The sequence below is a fragment of the Budorcas taxicolor genome, chromosome 12, assembly GCF_023091745.1.
Source record: "Budorcas taxicolor isolate Tak-1 chromosome 12, Takin1.1, whole genome shotgun sequence".
Classification (NCBI taxonomy): domain Eukaryota; kingdom Metazoa; phylum Chordata; class Mammalia; order Artiodactyla; family Bovidae; genus Budorcas; species Budorcas taxicolor.
The window spans coordinates 34339634-34367373 of NC_068921.1; the positions used below are offsets into that span (position 1 = coordinate 34339634).

Genomic DNA, 27740 nt, shown 5'->3' on the forward strand with positions numbered 1-27740 from the left:
GAGGTCTGTTCCGGTGGCCTTTTACCTGGCCCTGGGGTCTTGGGGGCAGCACCAGCCCTGTAAGAAGCCTCTGGCTGAGTTAGGTTAGTTGATGCCAAACTTGCATCTTAACTACATTTGAGGATGTCATCAGTGCATGTAACCAGAAACCAAAAGGTGTGGAGGGTTTGCAGGCGGTCTCCCCTGCCTGGGCCTGTCCGGGGGCGGGACCCCCTGCCCCGTGGTGCGCAGTTCTCCCCTCTCGCTGGAGGGTGGAACCTCTTTCCACAGGTGTAGAGGCACTTCTCATCCTTGGTCCTCCACATATTTTCCTTCTAGCACCTCCGCGGTCTTGTTTGTTACTTTTAAATCTTTGTCTGTTTAAGTTTCCGGTGGTGTAAGTCACCAGATTTGAAACCAGCTTTACTTTTTCTAACTGGTTTTTTAAAAACCGACTTGCTCCTCTGATTTGAAAAGGTCTGCTTTGTGAGATGCTAAGATTTGTGTCTGAGTTTCCTTTTCAGGGCTCCTGGCAAGGCTGGATAATCATTTGTGAGGGTTTTTGTCTTTTGTGGGTTTTTTTATTGTTTTTTTCTGGTTTTATACATAGGTGCCTTGCTCGACTTTTCCTCCGTGGATCCGCCTGTTCCTGTCACGCCGTCTTTGCTGATGGTCTTCCTCTCAGAAGCGCCTCAGGCATCTTGTTTCTGTCCTCCTGTTGTTGTCTGGGCTTTTTTCTTGCTCTGGTGAGGGGCGCTCTTACTGCGCCTTCCCCCCTTTTCTAGCTCTTTACCGGCGGCACTTCAGTGTGTTGATGTTGTGGCTGACATTCTTCATGAAGGTCCTGCTGTCCTTGATGCATGTTCACGGGATCGTAAAGGTTTCTAGATACCACTCTCTTATGTATAAATACATACTTACACACATGTATGAAACCTCACAACATATGTAAGTCATATTTTTGCTGCCCCTTTTCAACATTTCTGTGACCTTTGTGTCCTTCACTGGTCCAATGGCTTGAACTTTTTAAATTTTTTATTTTGTATCGGGGTAGAGCCAGTCAGTGTTGTCAATAGTTTCAGGTGGACCGCAAAGGGACTTAGGTGTACATATACATGTACCCATTCTCTCCCATACCTCTCTCCCAACCAGCCTGCCACATAATGTTTAGCAGAGTTCCATGTGCTGTACAGGAGGTCTTTGTTGATTATTCACTTTCAATATAGCAGTCTGTACGTGACCTTTCCAGACTCCCCAACTATCCCTTCCTCTTCCCATCCTTCCCTGTAACTATAAGTTGGTTCTCTAAGTCTGTGAGTCTGTTTTAGTTTTGTAAGTAAGTTCATTTGTCTCATTTCTTTTTGGATTCTGTATATAAGGGATGGCACAAGCTAGTTCTCCTCTGACTTCACTCAGTATGATGATCTCTGGGTCCATCCATGTTGCTGCAAATGGCATTATTTCACTCTTTTATGGCTGAGTAGTATTCCATTGCATACGTATACCACATTTTTATCCGTCCCTCTGCTGATGGACATTTAGGTTGCTTCCACGTCTTGGCTGTTGTAAACAGTGCCGCAGTGAACACTGGAGAGCACATATCTTTTTGGATTGTGTTTTTCTCCGGATATATGCCCAGGAGTGGGACTGCAGGGGCATGTGGGAGGTCTGTAGTTTTTTACGGAACCTCCTTACTGCTCTCTCCAGGGGCTGCACCAGTTTACATTCCCGCCAGCAGTGTAGGGTGTTCCCTTCTTTCCACGCCCTCTCCAGTATTTGTTGTTTGCGCAGTTTTTGATGATGGCCATTCTGGCTGGTGTGAGGCAATATCTCATAGTTTTTATTTGCATTTCTCTAATAATCATTGATGTCGAACATCTTTTCATGTGCCTCTTGGTCGTTTGTATGTCTTCTTAGGAGAAATGTCTGTTTAGGACTTGTGCTCACTTTTTTTTTGAGTGGGTTTTGTTTGTTTTTGATGCTGTTAAGTGTCTTGAGCTATTTGTAAATTTTGGAGAATAGTCCCTTATTGGTCACATAAATTGGCAAATATTTTTTGCCAATTTGTGGTTGTATTTTTTGTTTTGTTTATTGTTTCCTTTACTATGCAAAAACTTTTGAGTTTGAGTAGGTCCCATTTATTTTTGTTTTTATTTCCATTATTCTGGGAGATGGATCAAAAAAAGATGTTGTTGTTATTTTATGTCAGAGTGTTCTTTCTGTGTTTTCCTCCAGGAGTTGTATAGTGTCCACTCTTGTGTTTAGGTCTTTAATCTGTTTCGAGCTTATTGTTGTGTATGGAGTGAAGGAATGATCTCATTTCATTTTTCTACATGTGGCTGTCCACTTTTCCCAGCACTATTTGTTGAAGAGACTGTCTTTCCAGCATTGTGTAGTCTTGCCTCCTTGGTCATGGATTAATTGACTGTTGGTGCTTGGGATTATTTCCAGGTCCTTCTGTCCTGTTCCATTGATCTGTATTTCTTTTTTTGTACCAGCTGATGACTGTAGCTTTGTAGTATAGTCTGAAGTCAGGAAATCTGATTCCTCCAGGTCTATTTTTCTTTTTCCAGATTGCTTTGGCTGTTCACTGTCTTTTGTGTGTCCTTAACAAATTTTGACTTTTGTTGTTGTTGTTGTTCTGGTTCTGTGAAAAATGCCATTGGTAATTTGACAGGAATTGCATTGAATTTGTAGATTGAGTGGCTTGAACTTATAAGATCACGCCAAATAACACTGGAGACGTTGAACACCCTGGTTGTGTCCACGGTTTCAGTGGAATATTTCTGGCTGGATTTGAGAGTGAGCCTGTATGTGTGTTTGAGAGGCTGTTCCCAGGTCAGGAGGCATGTATTCCAACATGAAGGCAGGAGTGAGGAGTGAGGTGTGGACCCAGGCAGGGCAGCTGGAGTTCGGGGAACGGGGCAGGCGAGGTCGCCCCACGTGGCGGTGGTGCAGCAGATGCTCGAGACGTGGACACTGCTCTGTAACGTGAGCGCTGACTCGAGTGGTCATCGTGAGGACCAAGTGAGATCACGTGTGTGGAAGCATGCAGCCCAGTGCCTGGTGAGAGCACAGTGAGCCTTAAGCAGTAGTGTTCTCATCAGTGTCTCACGTGGTTACCGAAGGGGGATTTCATCTCTGCATGTGGGGCGGCTGCAGCAGGAGAGTCAGGTTCACACATTAAAGGAGATGAACACCCCTGCCTGTGGTCAGGATGCTGAGGCTGACCCCTGACCAGAAGGATGGCCGTGGGCCGGGCCTCCCGCGTCCCGTGACAGTGCCCACAGCCACGTGCTCCACACTGTGATGGCGGGTCTGCCCTGAGAACCTGCATCCCCAACCAGGTTATCGTGTGTGAGAGGAGTTTACCATGGAGTTGCTTACTTTCGGTTTGTAGTGTGTACAGTTAGTAATTGTGGAATTGAGCACCCTGCTGCAAGCTCTATTTAATACACTCGCCCTTCAGGTCCTTCTCTTCACGTGTGTGTGTGTTTTCAGAGTCTCAGGGAAGCTTTGAAATGCTTGCTGATTTATGGAGAGTGAAAGTGAACCAGACTTTCTCAGAACATTTAGAAAATTCAGACACTTAAAAGCTAAAAAGCATAAAATCAAACAATATTTGAAATGATTTACACAACTTCAGCAATAACATTTTTCCACTTAAGCCAGTGTGTAGTATAAACAGCCCTTCATGTGGCTCAGTCCTTTACATGAGCACAGTGGAGGTCTATAAATCAGATGGTAGTTTACATTGATCTCACACTTTTTCTAACTCATTGTCCTTCTTAAACTTAGTGTATCTTTCAAAAAGTCGAACCAGTTCTGTACAGAATAAGGTAAAGTGAATAAATAAATACATAAGATTCTGGAGAATAATATCTAGCCATGGCTGAGTTTAGAGAAGAGATTTAGAAAGAAATAAGAGGACATCAGTTCTTTTCAGCCTTCAAGACGCCACTGCTCACACCCAACCTTCGGGAGATCACACCTTGACCTTCAAACCCCGGAGCTGAGAAGCCGCCTCGCAGGGCTCCTGTTGTTACTACCTTGTGAAGTGATGGTACCTGAGGACTTTCATGTGAAGAGTTCCAATAATGCTTAGGTGCTGACTTTTTATGCAGCACTTGTTTTGAGTTGCAGTAATATGCACTGTTGGGCATTGCCCAGGGTTTCCATACGTTTCAAGCATAAATACAGCAGGATTTTTTTTTTTTTTTTGGTAAGAAATTGCTAAAAGCTGTTACATCAGGAATGTTGGAGATTCTTCAGACGAGATCATCAGGGAAGACTGATGACAGGGCGATTGAAAGCAGGCAGCCCTCGCAGTTTCAGGGGCTCGGTCACATGTGTTACGTGTCAGTTCCTCTGTACAGAATGAATGAAGGGACCGGCCTGCTGCAGGTGATGTGGCATCGTGAGCCCTGTGCTGCACTTCCGGAACAGGCCCCCTTGGGGTGGGGGCGGGGACCCCCAGTTGTGCATGGCAGGACGGGGATGGGGAGGGTGTTCTCACCTCTGTAGAAATCGGGTCTCATCTCGTCACTCTTAGTTAGACACATATCTACTGCAGCCCGCTGCGGTCTACAAATGAAGTTATAGCAGGCACTTTTAATATGATCCGAAGGGATCGTTCACTGTGCGAATTAAGTAAGTTTGCAAAGCAGCAATTATTCACACCAAGGCCGTTGGGTACAGATCATGTAAAGTTAGTGGTCTGATAGGCAGGAGCCAGTTAAGTGAAGAGTTTCCTGTGTGGACACCAGATTTCACAGGTTTCAGGAACAGCACATGACTGAGAGTTAACTGCCCTGAGTCCCCCATGCACCTCAGCCTGATCCCAGGAAAAGTTAATGAAAATCAGTAACATTTTCCATTTTGTGTTTTCACTTCAGAAATACAGACAGTGTGTGTGTAGGCCATACATTAATTAGTCATTTTTACCTGTTTGTTGACATCTCATAATTTTAGGGATTCACCTAAGTTACCTCAATTAATTAGATCACCATTATATTTCCATGTTTCATCTGATAAGAACATTTCCATCTGAATTGGTTGCGTCTTTGTTCTGCTTATGGAGTTGGTTTTGACAGATGCATACTGGTATTTCTGTGGGGTTTTACCTTTTTTTTTGTTGCAGATCCTTTCCCCCCCTATTTATGTATAAATAGAATTGACAATGGAATTATTATTTTGGTTAGGTAGTTTGAAGTACTTTTTTCGTAGAAGACTGGGTCCAGTCTCCTTAAAATGAGCCATAAGTGTACCATTAGCAGAGAAAATGGTTTCTAGTTGTCATTAAGAACTTAATAAATTCTCATACTGGTACTGTGGAAATCATTCAGACTTCTATGGTAATATGGAGAGGGGTTTGTTTTTATATACCGGAGAGCAGTGTCAACATTCTAGCTCGCTGCTCCACTTGGGGTAGGGTCCTTGTGCGTCAGCTTCTCACAGCTGTCAACTCTAGGCGGCCCCCCCACCACCCGCCGTCGGGGGCCAGCAGTGTCAGCACCCTGGCACACTCGTAGTGTAATGCTCTGACGTCTGCCTGCACAGGGGCTCTCCTTTTTAGCTGTAAAAATAGCTGAGTGGTATCCTTTGATATGTGTTGAAGCCAACAGGATAAAAATTAATTTACGAGTTGTAGGGTCTAGTCTGAACTCGGGAATATGGCATGGGGATCTGTTTGAGGATCCATGGGATTTGAAGTCCAGGTGGCTGTAATCTTCACATGTGTTGGGAACACAGAAGGTCCCATAGTTAGAAATGTGGAGTGGGCAGTACAGAGGAACGGGGTCGAGGGGGTGGGTGGGGAGTTCGGATTAGGACCCCGGGCTTTGCATCCTGTGTGCTGTCAGTTGGATTCCAGGTGAAGTTGCTGCGACAAAGCCCCCAGAACATCTATTTCTGGTTTATTGACTATGCCAAAGCCTTTGACTGTGTGGATCACAATAAACTGTGGAAAATTCTGAAAGAGATGGGAATACCAGACCACCTGACCTGCCTCTTGAGAAATCTGTATGCAGGTCAGGAAGCAACAGTTAGAACTGGACATGGAACAACAGACTGGTTCCAAGTAGGAAAAGGAGTACGTCAAGGCTGTATATTGTCACCCTGCTTATTTAACTTATATGCAGAGCACATCATGAGAAACGCTGTGCTGGAAGAAACACAAGCTGGAATTAAGATTGCCAGGAGAAATATCAATAACCTCAGATATGCAGATGACACCACCCTTATGGCAGAAAGTGAAGAGGAACTAAAAGCCTCTTGATGAAAGTGAAAGAGGAGAGCGAAAAAGTTGGCCTAAAGCTCAACATTCAGAAAACGAAGATCATGGCATCTGGTCCCATCACTTCATGGGAAATAGATGGGGAAACAGTGGAAACAGTGTCAGACTTTATTTTGGGGGGCTCCAAAATCACTGCAGATGGTGAGTGCAGCCATGAAATTAAAAGACGCTTCCTCCTTGGAAGAAAAGTTATGACCAACCTAGATAGCATACTCAAAAGCAGAGACATTACTTTGCCAACTAAGGTCTGTCTAGTCAAGGCTACGGTTTTTCCAGTGGTCATGTATGGATGTGAGAGTTGGACTGTGAAGAGGGCTGAGTGCCGAAGAATTGATGCTTTTGAACTGTGGTGTTGGAGAAGACTCTTGAGAGTGCCTTGGACTGCAAGGAGATCCAACCAGTCCATTCTGAAGGAGATCAACCCTGGGATTTCTTTGGAAGGAATGATGCTAAAGCTGAAACTCAAGTACTTTGGCCACCTCATGTGAAGAGTTGACTCATTGGAAAAGACTCTGATGCTGGGAGGGATTGGGGGCAGGTGCAGAAGGGGACGACCGAGAATGAGATGGCTGGATGGCATCACTGACTTGATGGACGTGAGTCTGAGTGAACTCCGGGAGATGGTGATGGACAGGGAGGCCTGGCGTGCTGCAATTCATGGGGTTGCAAAGAGTCGGACACGACTGAGCGACTGAACTGAACTGAACTGACAGTGACTTAACTACTTACTGACCAGAGTCTTTCAGTATTCATTTAAAGAACAGATCGTGGGCCACAGCCATTAGTTTCTGCAAAAGCCGCTAGGTCAACAATGTGTGAAGTGAGATAAGCCCGAAGGCAGAGGCAAGCAGGTCGGGCCAGGGGCTCCTCCGCTTGTGGCTTCCCTGAGTCCCAGGTGTGGGTCTGGCTCCTGCTTCTTCCAGGGGAGCAGGAAGGGAAAGAGGTTTCGGGGGTGAGCCACTGTCTTCTGAAGCACCTGCTCTGCACTTAACACCCACTGCTGGCGCACGGCCACCCTGAGTTACCGGAGACCTGGGGGGCAGTGGTGCAGGCCAGGGCCAGCTGGTCAAGGCAGACTCGGGGATGCTGGGCAGGGCCTGCCCACGGCCTTGACCCGCTTATGCTTTTGAGTCTGCTATAAAGTAGAAACTTAAAAATAATAATTATTAAAAATTATAAAATATTTGTAAAAATACCTGCCTCGAAAAATTTTCATGAAGACACAGGGATATACTTTAATAAGCATCATTGGTCTCCATCCTTAATTTTCTGTTTGCTTCTCTTGTTAATACTTCCGAGCACAGCTCTAATTCTTTTTCTTTTCCTGATACTCTTTATTTACGGCCGCACGATTGCGGTTGCTGTGTGTGGGCTTTGCCTAGCTGTGGCGAGCAGGGGCTCCTGCAGTTGAGAAGCTCAGGCCTCTCACTGCGGAGCACAGGCCCTTGGGCTCACGGTTGCGGCTCCAGCGCTCTAGAGCACAGGCTCGCTGCGTCTGTGCTCGGGCTTTGTTGCTCCAAGGCACGCGGGGTCTTCCCGGATCAGGGATTGAACCTATGTCCCCTACGTTGGCAGGTAGAGTCTTTACCACTGAGCCAGCAGGGAAGCCCAGCCCTCTGTTCTCAAATAGATACCGGTGTGTGTCTCCTACTGCCGTGCAACACATCACCGTGCACTCGTGGCTAAGCCAGCTCATGGCTCCTGTGGGTGGGGTGGCAGTCGGGGTGTTGGCCGGGCGGAGGTCTCACCTGGGGCTTGCCTGCTCCACCCGGGTTCTTGGCAGAATTCTCATGTTTGCAGGCTGACTTCCTGCTTGCTGTCAGCTGTTGGACCCCGTGGCCCTCAGGCCCCCGAATCCCCCACCCAGACATCCCTTTCCTCTGCCGAATCCCGATGGTCAGACCTACCCGCACTCACGGGGTAGAGGCCCACGCAAACATCCATGGAGGACGGGGCCTGCAGGGGACATCCACCATGGCGGCTGGGTTTCTCCTAAAATCGCCTTATTCCAGACAGAATCCTTGTGTGTTTGGCACTGCTGTTTCACAGGTTTTGGTAAAATGTCAGTGGGGACTTTTTATTAGAAATACTTGTCTGTATGACTTCATGGAAACAGGTACACACATTGATAGAGAATATTCACCTGAGAAGGCAGGTGTGGCGGGGGTCCCCTGGTCCCCACATGGTTGGGTGGATGCTCTGGACACCCAGGGCTGGGCCTCTCGGGACACAACCCGGGCAAAGTGCTGCTTGTGCAGGGGGCGGACAGCCCAGGGGGAGGGCTGCGCACGGGGCTGGCGCACGAGCGCTCGCGGTCTTGCTGTCCTTCAGCCCTGCTCGCGGCGGGGGCACGGGGCACGCCAGCCTGCGCGGTCCTGCTGGCCCCTGGCTTGTTGAGTCTGTGAGGCTTGACGGAGAGTGAATCGCACACGAGGAGACACCATGCAGATGCTGTACACAGTCCAGACCTGGCCTCTGGTGCCAGAGCCCGCCGCCAGTCTTACAACCACTGTCATATAGTGCAGGCAAGTTCTTTAGGAAGAAAAACACCAGCTGTGCCTCAGAGTCAGCCTGAGGCCCCGATGTGTTCTTGGTGCCGCGACGCCCTCTTGCTTGTGGGGCGGGCATTGTTCCTGGGCGCTGGCCTCCTGGTCTCGGTCCAGAGTCCAGCCTGTGAGGAACCGCTGTGACGCAGCTGTGAGGTGTGCGTCCTGTCCACCCCACCATTCACAGACAGCGGTGAGTGCCTGCTGTGCCCCTGGACCTTGTTCTTTGCTGTGCCCCCGGACCTTGTTCTTGGGGAAATTTCAGCTCTGCGTGTGACCCAAACCAGGCCAGCTGTGATGGCACTCGCGGGCCACGCTCAGGGCCCCGTGCCACGGGGAGGGCTGGAGTGTCCTCAGGTCGGCCATGCCACTGACCCCAGGGGCTGTCTGTTTGTTGTTTGCAGCGTAGTCGATTAGGGAGAAGTTGTTTATCTAGTTAAACTTGTATTGTGATGGTGAAACTTCATACTTTATTTTCCACGGTGTGAAAGGATGTATTAGACAATGATGACCTGAGTTTAGAAACGTAGGCTTCAGTTTTCTTTTCTCTCCTGTCAGCTGAAGCATCCATGAAGAGACAGTAGGATTACACCTGCAGGTCAGGTTTGTTTCAGAGAAGCGCCTTCTGAGGACAGGCTCTGGTAGCAGCGGCTCTGCCGGGGGGCTACCCCTCGGGGCGAGCCCGCTTCCTGCCAGGCAGCTGTGGCAGCTTGTTTTCAGCTCCCATCCAGAGACAGCACGTGCCAGGAGTTCACCAGGGGAGGCTCTTCTGATGGTGACAGCGTCACTGTCGTCACTGCGGGCCTCCCAGAGGGGATCGTGGACGTGTCCTGCTCGGGACTAACGCTCCTGCCACGAGGCTGGGCCTGCTCTCTCTGTTTCTGTCCGACCCGAGTCCAGCGGCAGTGAGCTTGTATAGAGCAGTCGGGGGCAGGGCGGCCCTCCCGAGGCCTGTGCTGGGCTCGTGGCAATAGCCTTCCTGCCCTGTCCTCCCTGGTCTCCCCGTCTGGTGTGACCCACGTAACCCAGCCCTGTTGGCCTTGGGCCGCCCCAGCAGCCTCATTTCAGAGGCCCATCTCCACGGTTGGTCTCACTCCGGGGTCCTGGGGGCCGAGCCCCAGCCTGCGGGCTGGTGGGGACTTGCTCCCTGGCTTCGAGTGTGACGACGTGGAGGGTGCTGGCGTGAGGGCCGCCCTGTCGGGGGCGACGGAGGGACATGTGTGCAGGCTCACCCTTCCTGTGTCTCTTCTGTCCGGCAGGCCTGGCAGCTGCGCTTCAGCCACCTGGTGGGTTATGGCGCCAAGTACTACTCCTACCTGATGTCCAGGGCCGTGGCGTCCATGGTCTGGAGAGAGTGCTTCCGGCAAGACCCTTTCAACAGGTAACAGACCTGGGGGTTTCACGGCCCGCACCCCTACATCCGAGGCCAGGTGCCCAGAACTCATCTGGACCCTGCAGGAAACTGGGCCACTGTGAGCTGGGCATCCTCCCGGGGGGGGCCGGAGAGGCCAGTTCCAGTTCACGAGTCCCGAGAAGGTGCGTCCTTTGAAAGCAGAGCACAAATTCCCATCTGGGCTTGCAGTCTCTCAGGGCATCCTTTTCCCTTGCCACACAGATGGTGGGGCTAAGGCGGGGGCCTCAGATGCCCCCAGCAGGTACACATCAGTCCCACATCCGTGGCACAGAGTGTTCTCAGAGGGGAGACAGAGGCTCAGAAGGGCCCTGCGATTTGTTCAAGGCATCACAGTGAACAAACCAGACCAAGATGAGGTCTGCTGATCCCTAGTCCTTCACTCCCCACAACCCCACCCCCCTCAGCTCTTCATGTCATTTGGCAAAAGCTTGAGTTTTCTCAGTTAATAGTCATTCTCAGTTGAAGCTGATGTAATAGAGTCTCTTAAGTGTTTTACAGCCCGGTGCCCACATGCTATTTCATCTCCCACCCTCTGTACCTCCGTGGACACCTGGGCTGCTGTTTGGATTTTATTACTTTCAAAGGCTCTAAAGCCTAAATTGAATACCATGAATCAACTCTGGGGATTATAGTTCTTTACTGAAGATTTATATAAAATAGGCAAAATACTCTCTTGTTTAAAGGAATCACACTTTACTAGAAAACCACATATCCTTAAGAACATGTGTTCCCCAGCATTTGTACCTTGTTTATGTACGCATTCTCGCCTAGACATGCAGTTGCTATAATTTTATGGACATGTAAAAGTAAGCTAGTAAAAATACTCATTGGACTAGAAAATGTCTAAGCTCTATCAAAAGATCCTTTTTGGTCCCTATTCTGAAAAGTCTCCAGGCTGGAAGCCAGGCAGCAGAGCCGAGGCTGGCCGGGGCAGCCGCGGGCAGGCGGGCCTCTAGCTGCCTGTCCCTGGCCTCCGCCCATGGTTCTGTCTGGGGCACACGCCACCCCAGCGCTCCCTTCAGGATGGAGCCAGGATTAGCATCTGATGTCAGTGTGTTTTTGATGCTGAAATGCTAGCAACATTCCAGGTTAGAAACCACAGTCACAAAATCGCCCACATAAAGAGCCTCCAGAAATAGTGGAAAGAAAGCATTATTTACTTAACTTTAGTTATTTTGCATTAAAGGAGTTGCATTTTCTTTTTTAAAAGGTAGGCTTCCCTGGTGTTCAGATGGTAAAAGCATCTGCCTGCAATGCAGGAGACCCGGGTCCGATCCCTGGGTCGGGAAGATCCCCTGGAGAAGGATATGGCAACCCACTCCAGTACTCTTGCCTGGAAAATTCCATGGACGGAGGAGCCTGATAGGCTATAGTCCATGGGGTCGCAAAGAATCGAACACAACTGCAACTTCACTTTCGCTTTCAGCACTAAATAACTTGTTTTCAGGTGTCACTAACTTGGAGAATTTCTGTCTGTGAAAACGCCTCCAGTCTGCCTATTTTGCTGTCCCCACAGTCTCTGACCATCGCCAAGGCCTCTCCTGAACGTTTTTATGCCTTCACTCTTGCGTCACTGTTGTTTTTCTGTTTGCTGGGTGCCATCTCCAGTTCTTTGCTGAGAGAATGGCATAAATGGTTTCAAATCTCTCCTCTTCACTGAAGTAATCCTAAAGATGATGGAGGAGGAGATATGTAACACACAATCCTTTCTACAGAGCGCATGCTTGCTACAAACAAAGTGAAAACTAGAGTTGTCCTCTTAGAGTGAACGTATCACTGCTGGTCTCTGTAGAGTAAGGTGAAGATAGGAATCGGATGTTTAGAAACCAGAAGATGATGGAGGGTGGCTTCATCTGGGGGTTCGGGGGTGTGTGGGGTGTCTGAAGGTGTGCTAACAACCCCATCTCTGCAGGGCAGCGGGGGAGCGCTATCGCCGGGAGATGCTGGCCCACGGTGGGGGCAGGGAGCCCATGCTTATGGTGCAAGGTAAGCCAAAGTGAGACGCGCTCTAAGGTTTTTGAGCTGTGTGTGTGTTTTGCATCATCTGTGATGAAAGCTGTTCATATTTTGGTTTTTCTTTTAAAGAGAGGATGCTTCAGCCTTGCACGTGGCTGCGAGGGTGTCTCACTGTGTCCCCAGATGACAAGGCAGTGACTGACTGACTTAGATGAGGAAAAAATTTCAGGCTTTAGCTCTCAAAATGTTACTAACATGTTAATCGGAAACTTGTTGCAAATTCTCAGAAAACTTGTCTTAGCTTTTGATGGGTTACAGTGGGTAGCCTAAAGAACTCATTTCTTCTCTCTCATGAAAGCCCGGCTATATCCATTGTTGGAAATTCCATGGCATCATGGTGGGTTTTTTTTACTTGTTTCAAAATTAGAACCTACTTAAGTCTGTTCTGTGACATAGCACAGTGCTTGTTTTCCTGTGTGTTTTGGATGAAAATCTAATTGTGAATGGGAGAGACTGTCATGGTATTTCAAGGAGAGGTGGGTGGTGGTGTCTTGGGGTGTGGGCATCACCGCGGCGGGTCCTCTGATGGCGCAGCAGGAGGAGGCCCTGAGTGGGGCGGTGCTGCCTTCAGGCTGAACCCCGCAGTCCTGCTAGTGAGGGGTGAGGTGATGTCTGCTGCCCGGGTCTGTACTGCTGTCCTCGTGGGAAGGGCCGTGTCCATCCCAGCCCCACGGCTGAGAGCTGCTGCCTGGGTCTCCACGGCTGTCCTCACAGGAAGGGCTGTGTCCATTCCGGCCCCGCAGCCGAGAGCTGCTGCCGTGCCTGGGGCTGGAGGCAACCCTGAGTGCACAGCCCTCCTGGGAAGGTGCGAACATCCAGGCTCGGTCTGCCCGACGCCGCGGCAAGCACGTAACGTGGGTCAGCCAGCCCAGCCCTGCCCTGCTTCGGGGTGAGCCCTGGCCTCCCCTCAGGATCACCTCGGGGCACCCTCGTGATGAGGCGCTGACGGCTGACTCTCCTAAGCAGCCCCCTGAGGAGGCTGCTCCTTCTGCCCTCCCGCTGATGGGGTCAGCTCAGGGCCAGCCTGCACATGGCAGGGCACAGCAGAGCCAGGCTCAAACCTGTGCTTTCAGAGCCCAGGACAGCCGGCTGCACATTTCGTGTGGACTCAGGTAAACGTGTGCGCACTTGGCTGGCGGGCCGTGGAGACGGGCAGCCCGCTGTGACAGGGGTCCTGGGCGAGAGCTCCCAGCGGCGGCACTCAGGTGCCCCTCCCAACCCCACATCTGCACGCCCGCACATGTAAACATGAGCCCACGTACGGCCCCAGCCAGAGGAGAATACCAAATCCTTTTCAGAGTTTCCTCTTTCGGTGTATTTTTCTCCTCTGCTTCTAAGCTTGCTGTGTCATCTCTCCAGCAAGTCTGTTCTTCATATGAAACATTTTTGTGTCAGGAACCTTAGTATTTTTCCACGCTGAAACTCATACTCACAAGAGAAAAGCAGGCCTGTGGTTCAGACTAGAGAAGATAGAGCATCCAGATTGCAGCTAGCTCTGCTCACGGGCACTAACATCTTCCTGATACCATCCCCCAAGACCCACTCCTCCACACACTTAGTTACCTGGCAGATGAACAGAGGGTGTGACGCTTGCTGTCACCCCACAGGGTGGGATTTGTAGGACAAGACCATCAGGGGCACCCCCTCTTCTGTGTGTGCGTGGCCAGCCTGAGCCCCAACTCAGGACCGTCCTGTACTGTGGCTCACAGCCTTGGGCAGTGATGGACACGTCAGAGTTGGGAGGGACAGCTCAGTCTAGCTGGTCTTACTCTTCTGTGAAAACGTAGGTGCTTCGTCTATTCTAACTACTTACTAGGGACACGTAAAGGGTTCTCTTACCTAGTGGGAGGTAAAGAAACAGAGCCCTTACTCTCAAGTTGTGTACCTCTGTGACCAAATAACAACTGATTAACCTCCTGACTCACCTAAGAGTGAGCATTGAGAGGAGCCTCAAGCCGCTTGTCAGTCAGGACTCCCTGGGTCATGCTTGGGATCTGAGTGACGAACACGGCACAGGTGAGCTTTAAGGTTACTCGCTCGGTGGGCAGGGTCTGCACGGATCTCCACACACAGGCTTCTCTCCTAACTCTGCCCAGGAGCCCCGGGGTAAATCCACAGAATCCCTCTCAAAACTCTAAATGCCACTTGAAGAAAACAAAATCGTAGTTAAAAAGCCATTTCCTTCCTCGAAGGGGGGAAAGTCCTTACATAGTAAAACAGAAGTGGATCTGCAGGCAGCAGCTCTGGTGCTTTACTGAGTTACTCGAGATGGTCAGCTTCCCTAAAGGAAGCAGAGTGTGGCTTATTTGCAGGGCAGGAAACGAACACACACTCAGAGAATGGGCTTGTGAACACAGGAGGGGAGGGCGAGGGGGACAAATTGAGAGGGTAACATTGACACACATACACGCCCCGTATGAGACAGCTGGCTGGTGGGGAGCTCGGCTCGGTGCTGTGTGATGACCCAGAGGGGTGGGATGGGAGGGTCGGAGGGAGCCTTAAGAGGGAGGGGATATATGTATACTTACAGCTGATTGACATTCTTGTACAGCAGAAACTAACACAACATTGTAAAGCAATTATCCTTCAATTAAAAAGAAAAAGGGTTGGTTGTCTATGAAGCCCATGACAAGTATCATAGTTATCAGATGCTTTGTTGATGCTATCAGATATTTGTCTGACAGAGAAGGCAATGGCAACCAGCTCCAATACTCTTGCCTGGAAAATCCCATGGACGGAGGAGCCTGGTAGGCCATAGTCCATGGGGTTGCTAGGAGTTGGACACGACTGAGCGACTTCACTTTCACTTTTCACTTTCATGCATTGGAGAAGGAAATGGCAACCCACTCCAGTGTTCTTGCCTGGAGAATCCCAGGGATGGGGGAGCCTGGTGGGCTGCCGTCTATGGGGTCGCACAGAGTCGGACACGACTGAAGCAACTTAGCAGCAGCAGCAGCAGCAGCAAGACACATATTAGCACTTTTAGAGTCCCAAGAAACTCTCTCTAAATATTATTGCCATGACATGAATTACACCTTTTACTTATACTCAGATTCTCACTTTAAATTACAGTATAAAACATTGGTACAGCTGTAATAAAATGATGCTACTATATGCAGGGAAAAAAAAAAACATTTCTTTCTAATCTTCAAGTCATGTCCTTATCTTGTTTTAAACACATCCATAGCACATATAAGGAGGATGTTTTAAGCAGAATATTTAGTTACTTAATCCTCCACTAAACACAAGATGCCAACACCTGACCAAATCCAAGAATTCTGGGGAAAGTTGCAATCTTTGCATATTCCATACCCCGCAGTGTTCTCTGGTTTAAGCATCACATTTCTTGGTAATAAGAGAACTTGCTTTTTGCTTAAAATAAAACCATGATGATATATGCTATATTCATTTTGTCATTTTCAAAAACATACTGGAAAGCTTCAGGTGTGCCGTGGTGAACAGTGTCTCTCACAAGCTCTTCAGAAACTGAACGGCTCTCTTGGAGGAAGATAAGCGTGCAAGTGAGGTGGTACCTGGTGCCCCCGAGGAGGCTGGTGGGGTCGGAGCGGCGCTGCCTCACACTCAGAAGAGAGGTGAATTCCTCCCAGGAGGGTCTGTCCTCCCTCGCAGACCGCTCTATCTTTCTTCCATGTTACCCAAAGGTCTTGAGTAAGTGGCCCTTGTTTTGTTCCTAAGTTCAGATTTTGTCTTTAAAAGACTAGAAAAACCCAACATGGTGAAAAACCTTCCCTTCCCATGCCTCCTGCCCTGCTGCTCTCTGAACCCTGTGACCTCGGTCCTGCCCCCCGTCCCCACGGACCCCGAGGCTCACACGTCTTCCTCAGCTCATCTGTAATGTCTGACTTGAGTCTGGGTGGGTCTTAGACTTGTGAGGATGTCAGTGGCCTGTGCCTGGAGGCCTCAGTGATTCCCCAAAGTCTGTGTGTGTTTAATGCCACATCCTAACTATTCCCGTTGGCAAGCCCTGCCTGACACCCATTGACCAGCAGTGGACTTCTCTGTCCTGTGTGTCCCCATGAGCTCCTTGACGGATCCATCCCCCTCATGTGCGGGCACGCTCTGGCATGCTGGGCCCTGGACGAGGCTGACCACAGCCACGTATGCACCCTGCCCGCTGGGTCTCACATTTCCACCGCTGGTTGTGGGTCCCCGTGCCCCCTGCAGCCTTTTCACAGAGAGTTCTGTGGGGACAGGAAAGGGCAAAGCCCAAGAGTTTAGTCTTTCAAGTGGTTATTTTTAAAAGTTAAACAGCTTTATTCCTGTTCCCCTTTCCAGAAAAGAAACTCGTAGCTTTATGACTTCTGGCCAAAAGCAGTGTGCCTATAGACAGAGAATGTTCTAACTTGACAGAGTTTCAAAAAGCACCAAACATCAGATAAGATGAAAAGAAATGTAGATAAATGAGTCAGTCCTCAGTGAAACTCCCTTCAGTTTTTCTGTGTTGCCAGACTGACTCACGGAACCCAAGTCTAGAAGCCCACAGGGCCTCTCCGTAAGCTGATTAAAATCATAATGCCTTACGTTTCTGCCCAGCTCTGTGGTTTTCCAAACACATTCGTTTTTGCCCTAATTATCCTATATCATCTCTTCTAACTTGTTGCATATTATTTTTACTCAAGAAACAAGTCAGAATTTGTGGTTTGTATATTCCACAGGGCGACCCTTGTCCCTGTGTGTAAAGAAAACTTCGCTTTCCCATAGAAGCCTCCTTGGTCCGGGAGCACTCGAGCTTGTTCCGACACCTTCCTCTAGGGGAGAAGGTCTGACGCCCTCCCTGCTGGAGGGCCAGGGGCTCCCCGGGGCAGGGCTGGCCCGGGGTCCCCGCCTGGGAGAGGACCATGTGCTCAGGAACACGCGTGGTCTTGTGTGTGTGTGTGTCAGGGGAGCCCGGCTCACGACAGATGAACGCACAGTGGCCGGAGCGTCAACAGTTGGAGCAAGAAAGTAAAAAAGGCAGCACTGGGGCATGACACACACAGGGTAGGCGGCTCGAGCGCATCCTGGCAGGAGCGACCGAGCAACAAACGGGACGGGCCTCTCGTGCGGGAAACGCAGGTGCGTGCGGCAGGTGTGCCCCCCTTGAGGCACTGGGCACCGTGTCCCCCGAGTGTGGGCCACACGGCGACAGCCCTTTCCATCCTGTGCTCTGGAAGGAAGGGAGAAGCACTGCCTGCCTGGTGTTCACGGTCAGCACCAGCGAGTCACGTTGATCCCGACCCCTGGGGCGACGTGACGTAATGGACGCTGCTCCCGGGTCCTCGTTCCCAGGTGGTCACAGTCAGGGCCCCGAGCGGAGTCTCGACTCTCAGAGGAGGTGGCGGCTGGGCCCCACCGTGCCGACCCCGCAGAGGGCCCGCCTGCAGGCTCTGTTACGCGAATGCACTTACGTGTTTACCTAGAAGGCCAGATGTTTCTCGGGCCATTAAAAACTTGATTATGGGAGGTCCAACAAGATGGTGAAGTAGAGGAGGGCGTGCGGCTCACCTTCCCCAAGAATGCATCAGAAATCCACGCACGCGTGCAGCGATTCCCACCGGAACCCAGAGACTGGCGGCAGGACTTGTGCGCGGGCAGCTGAGGGAGTGGGCACGGAGCTCAGGCCTGCGCCCTGGGAGGGGACTCGGGGAGGCAGAGACCATGCCTTGGGGAGTGGGCCCCGTCATCCATGCGCAAGGAGGCCACACGGCACAGCCCCACGACAGCGCAGGGACAGGCTGTGAGGGACAGAGGGGCCTGCACCCGAGGCCATGTCAGCCGAGGGCAGCGCCTGCGGGCACCCTGGCTCCAGCCCCGGCCTCTGCGACGGGTCCCGTGCAAGGAGAAGGGGAAGCACCCCAGAGCAGAGAGGGCCCAGGCCTGATCTTGGGGCTCCTCCTCCAGCATCCTGGGGTCAGACCCCACCCCCCAGTAGGGCAGTGATGGCCACCGAGCAGAAAGGAAGCCTTACTTCACGCCTGCCTCCAGCCCCACCACAACAGCTTCCAGCTCACCCTGAGCAAACACACAACGTGTGTCCAGGTCAGAGCCAGCTCTCCCCACAAAGGCATCAGACTCACACAGTCTGTACAGGAACACACCCTCGTGACAACAGCGCTTCAACAGGTCCTGTTTCACCTGAATTCACAGAGGCAGAGGACGTGCTCTCAGTTAAAAAGCAAGAAAAAACCCTGAAAAATAAACAACAAATTAAAAATGTGTCAGATAAAGAGTTGAAAGCGTTGGTAATAAAAATGTTAACTGAAATAGAGAAAAGAAGACATGAGCACAGTGAGAATTTTAATAAGGAACTAGAAAACATGAAAAAGACCCGATCAGAAATGAAGAAATTGAGTAGCTGAAATTAAAAGACACTGGAAGGAGCGAGAAGCAGACGGAGTGATACGGAGGAGCACAGAGGGGTCTGGGGGAGAAGACGGCGGGCATCCCGCGCCAGCACAACAGACACAGGTTACGCAGAGTTAGAGAGACCTGAGCCCGCGGGACGGGCCTCCTGGCAAGGGGTGAGGAGGCTCTGGACGTGCCCCTCCCGTTAGCGGGTATCAGACCCAAGTCTGCAGCCGCGTCCCCCACGCCCCCGTCCCCCAGTGTGTCCAGTCCATCATCTGTCTTGGAGGCAGGCAGCAGCCTCTACAGCCCCCCTTCCAAGAGCTCATTACATTCTCTGCTTATAAACAGCTTGGGTCAAACCTTCAGTGAACAGAGATGCAAAGAGCTAAAAGTGAAGACAAGGTCAGTGTTTCCAACACAGGATAAACCAAGAAGAGAAGGTGTCCTCCCGGAAACAGTGCAGCTTTTCATTTTTCTAAACAAACGGGTTGTGGGATCCCAGGAATTGTTGACAGAGCAGTCAGATAACCGCAGACACAGGCCAGAAACGGATGGGTGTTTCCTAGACCTGGGGTGTGGGTGACAGCTTCGCCCGGGTAGGAGGAGTCGCTCTGCCAGGAAAGGACAGGTTTTTCTGTCTGTAAATGTGGCCCTGGAGCCTTCATGGTCCTTGCATTTTCCTGCTGTTGATATTGTCGGTGTTCCAGTGAATAAATTCAACCAACATATGTTTTGCTAGCAACGAGGAAAAGCCTCTGGGGAAGGTAACTTGTAAGCAGAATTTAATTTGTGCTGTGTTCACCGTACTTTGCATCGCACACCGCATGTGTTCGGGCCCTGGCGGGTGGCTGTGTCCACTGCACGCTCCCTGCGGCTACAGGTCCAGCCCCTCCTCTCCCCCGGGCCGCCCAGGCTCCTGCCCCCACAGCTCCGGGTGACCTGCTTGGTCACGGTCGCAGCATGTCAGCACAGCACAAAGAGTCGCTTTCAGGACCAGTCTGGGGACGGTGACAGGGCAACAGTGGCCCCTTAACAGGCCAGCTTTTGCTCTGGGAGGTATGACCCCCTTCATAGAAGCAAGGCCAAGGCCCTTCCCCTCGCCCCCCAGGACACAGAGCCCTCAACGACCTGCAGGGCCGAGGGCCGTGAGCCTCAACCTCAGGCATCCCAGGGCGGAGCCCTGCTCTGCTCTCACTGCAGAGCCCGTGAGCAGCTTCAGTGGAGGGATGGAAACACGTTTGCTACCCAGCTCTTGAGATGTCCAAAGAGCACAGAGAAGGGACGTTTCTCTTGGTTTAACCAGGTTAGCTCCTGAAAAGTCATTTGCAAGATATCTCCTAGTGACTGAGTCTTTCTGGCCGTCTCTAAAGAAACCCTCTCCTCGCGACTCTGTACATAACGTCACTAATAACGAAACTAGATTAAGAATGACTGTACCTAAACCTGATTTTCCCATTTAATAGTTCTTCTTTACATTAAAGTCTGTCAGACAGGACAACCCTCCCTTAACGTCCAAGTCTGCATGCCTCAAATACTTGACCCCATCACATAAGTTGGGGTATGTCAAGTAAGCCCCTCTCCTCTCGGCACTGAGTGTGTTCAGCAGCAGGCTCGGGACAGCAGCTGAACTCCACTCACATCGTCCCTTCAATCAGTTTAAACAAAATGGAGCTTTAATTTTAAAAATTCTTGAAAGCTTAAATCACACCCTCAAATTAACTCTATAATTTCAGTCCTACATTTTTCTCTTCTTCCTGCACTTTCTTTTCCCTTGAGGATGAGCATTTTATTAAAATTTTGCAGTAGCCCTGTGCCCCAGTTTTCCTGAGATGCTTGACATTGGATATTAGCCTTTAAGACTGACTGCTGCTGCTTTTGTATCTAGAGTTGAACGGACAGGAGGCGGCAGGGTGCCGGCAGGAGAAGCACAGTGAGAGCCACACTGACCCTGGGGCCGGGGGCTGCCCGTGCCGAGCACGCTGCGTCTGTCCCCTCGTGTCTGTGGTCCCAGGGTGCTCGGGTCACCTGCCCGAGGTCACCCCGTGGAGACAGGACTGGAAGAGCTGAAGCTCAGGTGCTCCCCACCCCCGTGGTGTGTGGACTGCTGGTGTCTCTGACTTCTTCTCGGGTAGACCAGGGCGCGCTCACGTTGGGCACGGCTCTGTGCGTGTCGGCGCTGCACCTGCCGGCCTCTCTGTCACCACAGCAGATGATGGTGTCTCTGTCTTCCACACGGCAGTGGTTTCACGGCAGAGTGAGACCTCACTCAGTGAGGACGCACGCGTGCGCACTCACAGGCAAGCCGCGGTCCTGACCACACACTGGCCGGCAGAACCTCCTCTTCTCCCGCGGAGAGCGGGAGTGAGGGAGGGAAGCGTGTTGGGGAGGCCGGCACAGGGTGCAGCGGCTCGGGGCAACCACAGTGTCAGGAAAAGGTGAGCGGCAGCCAGAGTCACGGCCATGGGAACAGAGCCCCAGTTCCCCAGAAGGCGCACCTGGGTGCTCCAGGCTGCGGCCTCCCGTTCCTAACAGCACTGGTTTTTCAGAGGGCGTGGACATGTTTGATGTGTGGGTGTGTTTGTTTAAGGAAGATGTAGAGCTTCAAAAGGCAAAATGTTTTTTAACCCAGAAAGGTACTCAGTAAACGGAATTGTTAAATCCAACGATGAAACTGGGATAAACTAATGAGGAACAGGGCACGTCTGCAGCTCCACTTCCCACATCCTGCTCTCACCTGGCCGGACATGCTGGGCCCGGCCGCCCACAGGCAGGGCGTGGGGCAGAGCCCAGTTCCGAACAGCACAAGTACTGCCCGGCCGAGGGGCTGGGAAGGTTTTCAATTCAAAGGAGGAACGGAGTTTTCGTTCTGTCTGATGGCCTCATTTTCCCAGGACCGACAGTAGATAGTGGAACCACCTTTAGAGAAGAGCGTGGGCAGCCCAGTGTGGAACCCAGGAAACTTCGGAACAAGAGAGAGAGAGGAGCCAGACGTTGAGGCCCAGGAGAGCTGGTCCTGGGGTGAGCTCTGACCTCAGAAAGCTCACTTCACACGGCCAGGCCAGCTTGGGCTGCAGTTCCCATCGATCTGGCCGAGTTTGGCACGTAAAGTTATCTCAGCATGAAAAGTGGCCGTGAACTGTTGGGACGGGTGTTCAGACCCAAGGGCAGTCCGCGGTCTGCGTGGATGACCTTCAGTTTGGCACGTCCCGTAAACTGTTGGGACGGGTGTTTAGACCTGAGGGCAGTCCGCGGTCTGCGTGGATGACCCGTGGTCCAGCGCATCCTGTGAACTGTTGGGATGGGTGTTCAAACCCGAGGGCAGTCCATGGTCTGCGTGGATGACCTGTGGTCCGGCACACCCCGTGAACCGTTGCGATGAGTGTTTAGGCCCAAGGGTGGTCCACGGTCTGTGTGGATGACTTGTGGTCTGACGCATCCTGTGAACTGTTGGGATGGGTGCTCAGGCCCAAGGGCGGCTCACATGGATGACCCGCGGTCCAGGCCGTCCCATGTTGCCGGAGCCATGGCAGCTGAGTATGTGGGCCGGTCACAGGCTGTCTCAGTGCTTCTGGTCCCTTCTTGTTTAAGCTGTGGGAAAGTGTGTATGACACAAAATGTCCCTTTCTCACCACTGTGAGTGTGCAGTTCAGTGCCCCTCAGCCCCGTGTGGCCATCGCTGCTGTTCATCCCCGGGACTCGTCCACCATCCCCGTGTTCTCTTTGGTAAACCTTGTATCACAGCTGCTAACAGGTAGAAAAGGGGTTGATTTTAATTACCATGTCTGTTTCCTTTTTTCCGTAAATAAAGTTATGTCATCAAAAGCAGATGGAAAAGCCAGAGAATACAAAGCAAGCCGTGGTTCATTAGCTAGATAATCAGCTTGGGATTGTGTCCGATGATAAAACCCTAAATGCTTGATCACAGACAGCATTTTGAAATTCAGCTTGTGCAGAAAATGAGCAACCTCATCGTTCAGCCCTTGAACTTTCACTCTGATGGTTCTTGTTACCAGTTACAGGGCCTTTCCCACGTGTTCAGTGCACGACGCTCAATTCTTACAGCAGCCAAGCTGTGTAGACTGTGCCCTGCTGGTGTTCTGGTCCTTAGACACGCACTTCGCTCACCAGTCAGCCTCCGCTCAGGCTGCTGCCTGCAGGAGTGAGTCTTGGAAGTCCAGTCCGGGCCGAAGGCCCCGAACCAGGTAGCTGACCAGGGTGACTCCCCAAGCTCTGGCTCTAACCCCCAGTGCCCTCTTTAGGGGCACCTTCAGTCTTGTTCAGAAAAGGAGGAATTTCTCTTTCTGCTGTATTCCACATCGCTAACCCTTCAGAGGGAGACTTTGGGACAGTCAGCAGAGAGAACAGCCAGAAATTTGAGGTTGCAAGATGCTGGGCTGAGCCAGGGAATGTTCCCTTCAGCCTGAAAGCCCAACGTGCCCGGCACTGGCCCCCACGGCAGCTCCCCTGGGGTGTTCAGAGCTGGGCTGTGATCCCTAAACAGATGATGCCTGTTGGCCTTAACTCTCATAGAAACCTGGCTGACGTACCTTCATTTGAGCCAAGTACCGGCACTGTGCCTGAAATGTAGGAGTATGCTGGGCTTTTATCTCTGATTTAGAAAGAACTGGGGGGTGACCCACCCCGGGCACCTCAGGTGTTGAGGGCCTGGCCTCGCGGGTGTGGGGGCCACACCCGCCCCTCTCCTGGGCTCTGGGACGCACATGCAGCCCTTGAGCGCCTGCCACACCATGAGGCCCATAGACAGAAGGGCAGGTCCTTCCAGTTGCACCAGGAAAGAAGCAATTTCAGCAGGAACCACGCGCTCTGGAGAGAGCATCTCCGTCTTCTTACCCTACCCCCAGCACACCCCCACCACAGGAGGTGGGGCTGGGGGTAGAGACAGACTTTCCCCTGTCTCAGGCCAAGACAGCTCTCACTGCCTGCCTGTATGTCACCTGTTTCCAATATCTGTGGAAAGATGTGGTTATTTAAATGAGAAAAGAAAAAGCAGAAAGCGCTTGCTTTTACTCCAAACCCTGGGTCTAGAAAGTTGGTCCTCAAACAAAAATATCAGTGTCCCCTGGGTATCATTAAGTTCTCTTTAATAACTTGTGAACTAATCTCTTTATCAGGTGGGAATCTTCTTGTAAGAAACCACCAACTCAGGCTGACCAAAGCAGAAAAGAATTTGGGGGAACGGTACAGAGGCGGCCGCAGAGTCAAGGGGCGAAGCAAAAGCCAGCTGAGAAAGCAGCTTCTGGGCTCCGTGTTGGGGTAGACGAGCCGCTCGGTTGCCCGTACCAACTCACTGCCCTGGTGTCCACAGGCCTCCCGTCATTGTGACTGGGAGTGGGTCCCTGGAGGGCACAGGGCTGGCACCAAGCTGGGTTAGGAAGGCAGGGGGGCCCATACCTCGGGCCCAGCTGCCCCCCAGACGCCCTAGTGTGGTGGCCAGGATGGCGTCCCCTGCGGGCACACACATAACCTGCAGCTGGCAGGCCCTGAGCGGCAGGCTACGGTGCTGCACACAGGCCAGCACCCAGCTCGGGCGGGGCCCCCAGAGCCTGCCCCAGAACCCCTGGAGACCCTAGTTCACTGCCATCAGGCCTGGAACAGCCTCCTGGTCCTCCAAGGTCGTGAACACAGTGGTTTTTAGCAGAGCAGACGAGACAGGAATGTTCGGGCTTGCCCCAGGTTTTATCAGCCCATTTGCCTCTCGGGGAAAAGGAGGAGGAAAATAAATGGAATCGTCATCGTAACTGCTTGACGGGCTGTTCCCGGTGGGCCTGCGGAGGGCGGGCAGGCGGGACTCTGCTTCCCTGAGGGCTCCCTGCAGCCGGCCTGTCTTACACTGCCGCCTACATGCCCCTCTGAGGGGAAAGTTACCCTCGGTTTTGTTTTACAGTCTCAGCTCCCCGCGGCCCCAACCCCTGCCCTCCAGATAATCTGTGTCAACTCTACCTGCTCTGGACTTGGCCCTCCAGCAGGTTCTGGGGGCGCCTATGAAACTGCTCATCTCATCACCACCCTTTTAAGACTTAAAACTTGACACAGAGAACATCTTCACCAGCTTTATGAAAAAAATCCAGGTGTTGCTGAAATCTTTACCATCTACATATGTAAACGCTAAATTCAGCTTTTCTTATTTGTGGAACTGCCTGAAAACATTTTGTTTTTAATTCCCTGTGTAGAAGTTGTTAGTTCATGTTGACACTTGCAAACACTTAGATCTAACTAAAGCGAGGACACTGCAGCCGTGTGGCAGGAGAATTCCCGCCCTGGGAAATTAGTGCGTCCTCTCTGAACCTTCATCTTCACCGGTCGCAGCACACATACCACGGTCCAGCCACTCTTCTTGGGCCAGGTTTTATTTAAAACTCCCCCGAGCATGTGTGCGTTTCTCTGCTTGCCCCACGGCGGCCGTCCTCTGAGATGCAGAAGTGGCTGCAGGTGGCCCTGGAGAGGGTGTGGCCCTGAGGTGGTGGGTCCCATGTTTGTGGACAGCTGGTGGAGGTGACAGGAACACTTAATGGGACAGGCAGCCGCACTTCACTGCACAGGTCAGCCCCACCTTCTGACAGTTCTAACCATTTAATTAGAAGCAGTTTGTAATTACAGGATGTTTCAAATGTTACAAGGAAGGGAATGGTGAAACAGGCTAACACATCTGACCGAAAGTCATGTTATGGTGTTTGCCCCACAGCTGTTCTCTGCATTAAGAACCCTGGCCCGTAGGAAGTGCGCAGACAGGGTTTACTGCTCTGGGTACGTGAAAGCCTGCGTCTCCAAGACGCAGAGTGGAAGGCGCTGCCTGGCCATCGTCAGAGCCATCACATCCCACTGCCAGAGACACAGGAGGACTAGGGGCCCTTTCTCATCCCTAGGAACTATTTTACTGTAAAGAGAAAATTGCTTTGAACTTTAGTTTTGCAATTAAAGACACAGCAACGGAATTCTCTTCCAATAGCCAGTCCTTATTCCTCAGATGGCCCCTGTGACGGACATGTGAGGACCTGGGTTTGAATGCAGATGAAAGTATTTTGGGCTCTGGTGAGAATATGACGGCATCCGTATTGTTCCCGAGCACACTGGGTCCAGTGAGGGGCTGCCAAGGCCGTGTTGGCACTGCTGCTTTGTGTCCACTGTACAAGCCAGGCCTTGGCCAGTCCCTGTGGCCATGTTCCCCAGTGGGGGTGACCGTGTCTGTGTGTCCAGCCCTAGGCCTGCCTGAAGCTCTCTACATTCCACTGCAGATGGTGGCCTGGATGGGAGCACCCCTGGCCCCCAAACTTGGAGCGTGGTTCCTTGCACTCCTGGTCAAGTGGGCTCTAAGGGTGTAGTAATATCTCCAGAATACATTTGGGTCTAAATCTCTAAGCTAAGTGTTGGTGAGATAGTATAAAAAAGGCACTAAAACAAGAAACTGCTCAGAGCCCAGGCACTGCCTGGACACTCTGGCACAGCCTAGTTCCTAGCTCACAGCTGCCGAAGCCGAGCGTCCCTGACCGTGTGGACGTGCTGTCCATCTGTCACTCTGTGCTGTTCCTGAGCGAGCGGCTGACCGTCTGTCTCTCTGTTGGCAGGTATGCTTCAGAAGTGTCCTTCTATCGACGACTTCGTAAACACCCTGGTTTCTGACCTGGACCTAGACTTCGAGACCTTCCTCATGGATTCTACGTAAGGGAGGCACCTGAGTCCTTTAGGTCAGGGTCATGGTGACGCTGATTCTGTTGTTAAGTGCTGCAACTACAAACACTTGTTTCTGAGTTCCGTATTCACTTCTGTGATAACTTGTGGAAAGCCTCAAACCCGTGGATCTTGGAATAAATAATTTTTTTTTTAAATTATGCTGGCTTTTAGCCTGTTTGGCAGAGTCTGCATGATTTCTTAAGACGACTGTAGAGGTGGCCTCGACAGTGCCCTGGCTCCTCCCGTGAGGTCCTGGATGGACCGCACAGGCGCACCTCTGACCTGACGACGAATACACGGAGCTGCAGCGCAACAAGGGAGTCGTGTGTCAAGTTCAGCCTCTGGCAAATCTGGAACCGAGATGCAGACACTGTCTCTGTCCTAAGCATTACTGCATACCGTATCGCCATGTGTTAATTACGGGAAGGACTGGTTTTTTTAGGTCAAGGTGAGTGTATTGTCCAAACAGCATAATCTAATTGCATGCAGAACCATTTTCAAGTCCACCTAATTTAAGCTAGTCACACACACAAAAAACAGGTTATTATTTCAAAAAATCACTTCACACTGAAAAGATAGGCCCTCTGAAAAGGCAGCTTGGCTGTACCACACCACCATCTGAGGCAGGACGGCACTGTCTCTTGAGCTTCCTAGAAGCTTTCCGTGGGTGCTGACTGTGCCACTTCAGCACTGGCTCGCACGCCCACCACACACATACCCACACCTCTTACAGAGCACACGGTGAGAGGAACATCGACTCGCTGTTGTGTCACACTTGTTTTAAAGCAAAGAAACTATAATAAAGTCCAAGACGAGAGCTAGGAGAGTAAGCGAGCGGAGGTGCCTGCTACAAGGGTAATGAACATAATGAGAGAGATCCAGCTGCCCCGTGGACGCTGGGGATTTCAGAGGCGGCCAGCAGTAAGAAACTGAACCGATTGAAGGAAACCACGAGGATTTTTTAAAGGATAGGCATCTGTCAAAATACACTGGCTGTGGTAACAGTTACAGTCAGTGAGGCACGTTCCACAAAGTCCCAAGCAAAGGGAGGAACACGGCAGCTACAGCACACGGAGGTATGTGTGCTGACGGCTTCTGGAGACCTAAGCCAAGAAACAGGTCTGACAGCCCGACCCAGTCTAGAAGCAGAGACCCAAGGATTTGGAGCCGGGGTTCCGGCTGAAGGGGCTATAGGACAGTTCAGCTCAGTCTCTCAGTCGTGTCTGACTCTTTGCGACCCCATGAATCACAGCATGCCAGGCCTCCCTGTCCATCACCAACGCCCGGAGTTCACCCAAACTCATGTCCATCGAGTCGGTAATGCCATCCAGCCATCTCATCCTCTGTCGTCCCCCTCTCCTCCTGTCCCCAATCCCTCCCAGCATCAGGGTCTTTTCCAATGAGTCAACTCTTTGCATGAGGTGGCCAAAGTACTGGAGTTTCAGCTTTAGCA

The 27740-nt window shown here is 51.5% G+C and overlaps 1 protein-coding gene across 1 annotated transcript in view; it reads left to right on the forward strand.

The window, feature by feature from the left end:
• Positions 1–26414, forward strand: part of MIPEP (mitochondrial intermediate peptidase) — a 79711-nt gene extending 53297 nt beyond the window's left edge. Inside the window, exons 17-19 of the mRNA XM_052649983.1 lie at positions 10080–10201; positions 12147–12220; positions 26182–26414. Of these exons, the coding sequence (XP_052505943.1) occupies positions 10080–10201; positions 12147–12220; positions 26182–26279 (294 nt within the window). The 3' untranslated portion in view covers positions 26280–26414. The remainder of the gene's footprint in view (positions 1–10079; positions 10202–12146; positions 12221–26181) is intronic.
• The last annotated feature ends 1326 nt before the right edge of the window (positions 26415–27740 follow it).